This window comes from Mangifera indica, chromosome 15, assembly GCF_011075055.1.
Source record: "Mangifera indica cultivar Alphonso chromosome 15, CATAS_Mindica_2.1, whole genome shotgun sequence".
Taxonomy (NCBI): Eukaryota; Viridiplantae; Streptophyta; class Magnoliopsida; order Sapindales; family Anacardiaceae; genus Mangifera; species Mangifera indica.
In genome coordinates, this window is record NC_058151.1 from 11,383,478 (window position 1) to 11,392,331 (window position 8,854).

The 8,854-nt window shown below is 32.1% G+C and overlaps 1 protein-coding gene across 1 annotated transcript; it reads left to right on the plus strand.

The window, feature by feature from the left end:
* The first annotated feature begins 600 nt into the window (after positions 1–600).
* Positions 601–7,115, plus strand: LOC123197991 (putative glutamine amidotransferase GAT1_2.1). The gene is made up of 5 exons (XM_044612549.1): positions 601–691; positions 795–1,373; positions 5,786–5,958; positions 6,447–6,659; positions 6,734–7,115. Exons 1-5 carry the CDS (start codon positions 601–603, stop codon positions 6,971–6,973), a joined length of 1,296 nt encoding a protein of 431 aa, XP_044468484.1. The 3' UTR covers positions 6,974–7,115.
* The last annotated feature ends 1,739 nt before the right edge of the window (positions 7,116–8,854 follow it).

Below are 8,854 nucleotides of genomic sequence, written 5' to 3' on the forward strand. Positions count from 1 at the left end.
AATTATATTATATAAAAGGGTTGGCTTTAACGCGCCAACCCTCAAAAGTTTTTTATTTTCGGCCAACCTTTTTAACGTCAATCCTTTTTAACTTTTTTTTTATTTCAGTTTTTTTCAGTTAAATGTCAATCTTTTATTTTTTTTAGTTAAATCCTACTAAATGATCTTCTTTGATCGTCATTTCTTCCAAGGTATAAAGTGGATGTAGTTGAATTTTTGTGGGTTACCTTTTTTTATATCCTTACTTTGAAGAATTCTTGATCTGGAATCTATTTCCTTTTTCAGTTTTTTTCTTCTTTCTTTTGTTTTTGAAGCACTTATTCTATTTTCTGTATGATTCTTTTATCACTTAAAAGATGAGGAATAAGAGAGAAAAAGTTACAGAAAAAAAAAGAGAATCTCTGCATAAAAGTAGGAGGGGTATTTTGGAGAAGTAGATTACTGTTGTGGTATATTTGTTTAAGCTTTAGAATGAGTGGCATTTATGTATACACGAATTACAATAAGGGTAAAAATTTCAATTTCCCTTCATTTAAATAGAACCAAAACGTACACTAAAAAGCCGACGATCTAGCTTGGATATCTAATCGATACATCCTTATGGCTTCTCCTAATCTCTCTGTGATTCTCCCTCGAGTTCTCATCGTCTCCAGACGAACTATTCGCAGGAACAAATTTGTAGATTTCGTTGGTACACTATCTCCATTTCTCTTTTAGTACATCATAGTTAATCATTTTCATTCAATTTGTGAAATATTGATGAAAACTTTTGAAATTTTGTGATTGATTTTTAGGTGAATATCATCTTGATCTTATACTTGGCTACGATGCAGTGCCAGTTATAGTACCTCGAGTTAATGGGGTGCATACGTTGTTAGACAGCTTTAAGCCGATTCATGGTGTTCTTCTCTGTGAAGGAGAAGATATTGACCCGTCGTTATACGAAGATGAAACTTCAGGTCTTTCTCCGGAAGAATTGGAAAAAATTCGGCGACTACATGCAAGTGATACTGCTATCGATAAGGAAAAGGATTTAATCGAATTAAGGCTCGCAAAACTTTGCCTGGAAAGACAAATACCATATCTGGGTATATGCAGAGGGTCCCAAGTGTTAAATGTTGCCAGTGGAGGCACCCTTTACCAGGATGTAGAGAAGGAAGTCTCACAAAAATATGCTGAAAGTCAGAGAGTTGGGCACATTGATTATCATAATTATGATGGGCACAGGCATGCAGTAAAGGTGGTGGAGAAAACTCCTTTGCATGATTGGTTTAAGGATTCTTTGGAGGAAGGAAAAGTGAAGATTTGGGTTAATAGTTATCACCATCAAGGTGTTAAGCGATTAGCTCAACGTTTTGTGCCTATGGCTTTTTGTTGAGATGCTGAACCAGAAGATAGAATTCAAATTCAAAAGTAATTTGGCTGAATCGAAAGGAAGAAGAAAAAATTACATATCAGATTTTTCAGAAGAACACAGAGCATGAAAGAAACTGATGATTACCTTCATTTTATGACGAAGGATTTTTATACATATATATATTTTTTATATGATTCAAGCTTTTACACCATGCTTTAATAAATGTCAGTCATACTTGATACAGTAAAAAGCTTCCAAAAAATCCTTAAAAGCAGGATCATCATACATTTTAAACAAAACACAACTGATTTTTAACTACTACAGCTGACTTGGATTATTTAACCAAAAAATACAAACAAGCTCAACTTGCTAACACTCCTCTTTTAAGCTGTTTGGCACAAGTCCAAGTCTCATTCTAAGTAGCTCAAATTTAGCTTTAGGAAGTGCTTTAGTCATGATATCGGCTAATTGTTCTTTAGAGTTGCAATACATCAAAGTTATTTCTCCAAGTCTCACAGCCTCTCGAATTGCATGATATTTGACATTGATGTGTTTTGTTCTTCCGTGAAGAACTGAATTTTTTGTGATAGCAATGGTTGCCTTATTGTCTACATATATGGTGACACTTCCTTGCTGATCTTGATTTAAATCAGTAAGTAATTTTATCAACCATTTGGCTTGGTTTGTTGCACTGCAAGTTATATTCTGCCTCAACAGAAGATTGAGCAATGACATCTTGTTTCTTTGAATTCTAGCAAAACACAACACTTCCAAAAGAAAAACAATAGCCTGAAGTACTCTTAAAGTCCTTCAAGCTTCCAGCCCAGTCATTGTCCGAGTATCCCAACATATTACTTCTTTCTTGTGTTGAATACCAGAGGCCAAAATTTTCAGTTCCCTTTATGTATCTGAGAATTCTTTTTGCAGCACACATGTGATTCTTTCCAAGTGATTGCATGAACCTTAACAGAAAAGATGTGGGAAATATGATATTTAGCCTAGTAGAGCATAGATACAACAAGGAACCAATTAGGCTTCTATATACAGCAGCTTCAATTTTCACATCTGAGTCAGTTTCTCTGAATTTTTCATTCACCACCAGAAGAGTAGAGACAAGTTTACAATGCTTCATGTGAAACTTTTTAAGAAGATCATGCACATATTTTCTTTGTGAAATGAAAATACCATTTATTTTCTTATCTATCTCCATACCTAAAAAATATTTCATTTTACCTAGGTCAGTCATGTCAAACTCCCTTTTCATGCATTCAGTAAATTTGGCTACTGAACTTGAGTCTCCTCCTGTCACTAAGAGGTCATCAACATACAATGAAACAACCAATACCAAGTGATTCCTTTTTTTCATCACATATAGGGTGGATTCATTCAAGCTGCACTCAAATCCTTGATCTGGTAAATAAGAATGAATTTTGCAATACCAAGCTTTGGGGGCTTGCTTAAGGCCATAAAGGGCCTTATGCAATTTGTATATTTTTCCTTCCTAGCCTGGTATTTTAAAGCCATCAGATTGTTCAACAAAGATGTCTTCATTTAGAACCCCATTTAGGAATGTTGATTTAATGTCCAAGTGATAGATTTTCCATTCCAATTTTGTAGCCAAAGCAATTAACATTCTGATTGTATCATACCTGGCCACAGGTGCAAATGTATCAAAGAAATCTATCCCAGGTTGTTGAAGATATCCTTTTACAACTAATCTAGCTTTGAGTTTGTTTATGGAACCATTTGGATTGTACTTGGTTCTATAAATCCATTTTACTCTTATGACATTGTGATCTTCAAGTCTATCAACCAAGCTCCAAGTTGCATTCTTGGTAATCATTTCCAGTTCTGATTCCATGGCTATTTTCCACCTTTCTTGACTTACTACATCATCAAAATAGGTAGGTTCAGCAACTACCACATTGCACCTGTTATAAACTTCATTTAAAGATCTCCATTTAGCTGCAGGAATTTCTTCTTCATCACTTGAGCAAAATTCATCTCTTGTTTTCAAAGGTTCAAATTCTGACTTAGCTGAGTTTCTTTCTCACTTTTCCAGTTCCAGGTAGCCTCCTCCTCAAATTTAACATTCCTTCTAATTATCATCTTTTCAATCAAGGGATTATATATTCTATACCTTTTACATAAGTTGTTATAGCCAACAAATATTCTCGATTCAAACTTGGCTTCCAACTTAGTTCTTTTTTCACTAGGTATATGCACATAGCAAACACACCCGAAGACTTTTAAATGTTCAACTGATGGCTTAAAGCCATGCCATGCTTCAAAGGCTGTTTTATAATCCAAAGCTTTTGTAGGCAGCATGTTTAACAAATAAACTGAAGTATTGGCAGCTTCAGCCCAAAACATTTGAGGAAGTTTCTTTTCAATCATTAAACATCGAGTCATCTCCATAATTGTCCTGTTTTTCCTCTCACTTACTCCATTTTGTTGTGGCATATAGGGAGTTGTCAATTGGTGCAAAATTCCCTCATCCTTGCAGAAGGAGTTAAATTCTTTAGAAGTGTACTCTGACCCATTGTCAAACCTGAGTACCTTTAACTTGTAATCTGATTGTTTTTCAGCCTCTGCTTTGAACACTTTGAATTTACTTAAAACTTCAAATTTTTGCTTCAGAAAGTAAATCTAGGTGAGCCTTGAATAGTTATCTATGAAAATCAGAAAATACCTGCTTCCATTCAAAGAAAGAGCCTTGCTTCCATAAGGCCACACAAGTCTGAGTGAACTAGTTAAAGTTTTTCAGAGGCTTTAGAGGTACTGCTTGAGAAAAGAAGTTTGGTTTGTTTTCCTAGCTGACAAACTTCACAAATTTTGTCACATTCACTCATAGCAGGTAAATTTTGAACTATATGTTGAGAATGCATCTTACTCAATGTAGTGTAATTAAAATGGCCAAGTCTTTTGTGCCAAAGAGTGGAATTCACTTCATTGAGTTGATAAGCATTATAGCCAGTATGTCTCCAATTAATGCTGAAGTTTTTATCATGCATTTCTATAGTTATTAATCTGTTTCCTTCAAGATCAACTATAACACATGTTTTATTTTCAAAATGCAATGCATAACCCTTCTCTAGTCAAGCTTCACCAATAGATCGTTGTCATATGTCATATGGTTTGAACATCCACTATCTATTAGCCAAATGGTATGTTCTTCTGTTGTATCACAATTAGACACCATAAACAAATGCTCACTTGTTTCATTTTGCTTCTCTACTTCTTGGACTTGCTGACTTTGCTGAAGTGAGTTGTTCTCTTTGCTTTTGCAGACTCTATCAATATGCCCAAATTGGTTATAGATCCTACATTTAGCATTAGGTTTGTGCCAACAAAAATTTGGAGAGTGGTTTCTCTTTTTGCAATGAGGACATGACTAATACTTTCCTCTCTTATCTCCAGATTTTTGGCTCTCACTTCCTGCTTGTTTCCATTTTTCCTTTTTTTCACCAAAGGATTTTTTGTGAGGACTGATGCTGGACTTCTTCTTATTTGTTTTAGCACTAAAAGCACCTTCTATGGTTTCTTTTTGCCTTCTCAAAGCTTTCCTTTGGTCTTAAGCTTTCAAGGCATTAACCACTTCAGATAAAGTTAACTCTGAAAAATTCTTAGAGTCTTCAAGAGAAGATATCTTGGCCTCATACCTTTCCGGAATGCTTACCAAGATTTTTTCAACAATCCTTTCATCAGATAATTTTTCTCCCATCAATCTAATCTGATTAACAATCTTCATGGTTCTGTCAGAATATTCTTGTATGGATTCAGTCTCCTTCATCTTAAGTACTTCAAACTCTCTTCTAAGATTTAAGACCATCATTTGCCTTGACCTTTCATTACCCTGGGAGTCTTCTTGGAGCTTGTCCCAGGCCTCTTTGGCAGTTTTACAAGCAACAATCTTTGTGAATACTGCATCTGTTACACCTTGATAAAGAACAGGTAGTGCTCTAAGAGCTTTAGTTGCCTCATCTTCATGCAGTCTTATTTGATTTAGAGTGGGATTCGACCCCAAAGGAGGAGGCTATTTTTCCTCCTCAACAAACTGCCACAATCCAACTCCTCTAAGGAAGGCTTTCATCTTTACTGCCCAAATATGATAGTTTTCTCCATTGTATACAGGTGGAACCAAGGAAGAAGAAAAAATTATAGATAAGATTTTTCAGAAGAACACAGAGCATGAAAGAAACTGATGATTACCTTTATTTTATGATGAAGGATTTTTATACATATATATATTTTTTATATGATACAAGCTTTTACACCATGCTTTAATAAATGTCAATCATACTTGATGCAGTAAAAAGCATCCAAAAAATCCTTAAAAGCAGGATCATCATACATTTTAAACAAAACACAACTGATTTTTAACTACTACAGCTGACTTGGATTATTTAACCAAAAAATACAAACAAGCTCAACTTGCTAACACTTTTGCTCCAGATGGTTTGATAGAGGGATTCTATGATCCTTATGCATATAATCCTGAACAGGGTAAGTTCATAATGGGACTCCAATTTCATCCCGAACGAATGAGGCAGCCCTATTTAGATGAATTTGATTATCCAGGATGCCCATCTGCTTATGAGGTTTGTAATTATCCAATTAAATTAGATTTCTATGTAAGATTAATTTTAAATAACTAAATGAAATTGATTTATTAAGTTATAGGAATATTTGGAACACCATGATACAATCTAAATCTATAAAACTCCCGAAATTACTTGAATTCGAATGTTTTCCCTCCTGAAACCTCTAACAATTTTCAATAAGAAAAATTACACTATATTCATTTCAGAGAAAAGATCTAATCAATTTATAATAGGTCAGTGAAATCTCATCAAAAGTTCACCGAATTATAAAACTCACACTAGTGTCATCTAACCAAATTGTGTATTGGGTTTATTTTTATTTGATCACTTAAGTTTGTCCATTTGACATTAAATTATTCAATTATCTGATTTTATTAAATTAAAATGATAATTAATGTTTGCTCACGATTAAAAAATATTCTAACATTCCAATATACAGATAATGTAAAAATTATTGATTTTGGATTCCGGTGTAAATTGTGCAGGAATTTGTGAAAGCGGTCATAGCTTATCAGAAGAAGCTTAATACTAATTCAACTTGTATCCCAGAGCCTATATTTCTAAACCGAAAATTGGAGAACAAAAGAAAAACTATAATCAAGAGTTTCTCATTAGCAAGAGACATTTACATGTCTGGCCGTGCGATGAATCCGTCAAAAGAATCTAAAGTAATTCAAACCGGGGCAGATTTGCTTGAGGTATCTATATATAAAACACGGTAGAGATTTTTCAGAATATTAACCTTATAATTTTGTGTAATTTAATTTGACAGTCAAACACGGCGTTGAGTTTGCAACAAGAGAAAAGGCTGAAGCAAATGGGTGCAACAGTGAGGAATGCAAATTCCTACCTGGAGAGACTGAAATTGAATGAAGAGAGAGACAGAATAGCTCGAAATGTGATGGGGAAGATGACAGTGGAGAGGTTATCCGATCTCATGTCTTTCTATCTGATGATGAGCCAGATATGTACAGAAGTCCTGGAAAGAAAGCTTCATGGGTTTGTCAACTAATGAAAATGACTCTTCGCACTCATGAGAAGGCAGATGTGTTGTTTAGAGCCATTTGGTTGAGGATTCATAGGATTCTTGGCTGAAAGTACTGGAAAGACTGAATCTAAATGTACCTTTGTGTGTTTGTCTTAATTTTTACTTCTTTTTCCAGCACTGATAATGTGAATATGTGATCAGAAGTACAAGTACGGAGTGGCTGTCCTATAAATTATGACAGATAGCTTTTTTTCCCTGTTTCTATCATTTACGTTTAGGCCAAAAGACTTATTCCCAAAATAACTTATTTTCACCCCATCTAGTGCATTAAAACTTTGAAGCGAACACTTATGTTTGAATCTCTGTTATATTTTTTAAAATTTTGATTTATTTAATTTAGTGATTGAATTGATCATTATATTTTAGATTTATCTATCTAATAAATACGGTCTAATAAATACAGACAAAGTCTTTGATTATAAAAAAAGGACATATTCCCACACAAGGTTTAATATATTCTTAAACTTGTATCCGTAAAATTTTTAAAATCTAAATATCTACCATTCTGTTAAATTTTCTTTATCATTTTATTGAAATTTTTTGTATTAATATTAAAAATAAAATTATCATTTATCTTTAATCATAATAGAAAATTTTAATAAAAGAATGAGTATTTAATTTTTTAAAATTTTACAGATAAAAGTCTAAGAATACATCAAACCTCGAATGAGAATAAGTGTTTTGGTTTTACATTTAATTTATATTTTATGAACATGAATTATTAAAAATATATAGGTCCAATAACTATTTTTTATTTTTAAGTTTGAAAAACCCGTGTTCTCACCTGTAAGTAAATTTTATCTATGTAAAAGATTAATTAGATATAGAGATCATTTTTTCCTAAAATTTTCACATCATAACATTTATTAATTATATTAAAGTTACAATTGTAATTCAGTGTATTTTTTAATTCTTCTTCTCTCTTTTCTTTATTTTCTGTTTCCTCTCTTCCTTTTTCTTTGTTTCCCTTCCTGCTCACAGTGTACGCATGTTTCAAGTTTCCGAGGAGTCCATTTTTTGGTTGAGGATCTCATAAATGACCCATCCAAGTGGTGAAGTATAAAGTCTAGTTGAGAACAATAGCAAGTGGTGGAAGGCAAGAGCCATCGGGGAGATTGAATTCCCTACATTGGCCTTGGGCCTTGTTATGGGCCATTAAAAAAAACGCCCATATTAAAGCTTAATTATAAATATACATATAATTCAATTTAAATTATAAAATTAAATTAAACTGTTTAAAAATTATTGTTTGATTTGATCTAATTTATAAAATAATTTCATTTGAAATAATATATATTTTAAAAATAGTTTTCAGATTGGGTTACAGTTTAAGTGATTTTCAAACCAAATTAAACTATAAACTTTATTTTTTTAAATGCATATAAATAACTATATTTAACAAAAATTTTGATATATAATTAAGTGTATATTTGTTTATATATATTACATCATTTTCTTTACATATATGTATATAAAACCATAATATATATATATATATATATATATATTTTTTATTTATTTTACTTATTTATATTATATTCTATAAACCTATAATTAATTAATTCTATTAAATAATATATATTTAATAATAAATAATTTTAATATGTTCAAACTGTATTAAAAAACTCTCTTAATTCGTGTTTTTGTAATTTAATTTGAAATCTAAAATAATTTAATTCAGATAGAAAATTTTTTAAATTACTTTTTGCCATTGTGTGTAAAAATAGTCTTAAATCGTATTTAACTAGAATACCCACCCTTTATTAACAAAATTCTCGATATTGATTAGTGTCAAAATATAAAAGCTTAATTGAGAATGATCATATTAGTGTTGGACATTGGGCT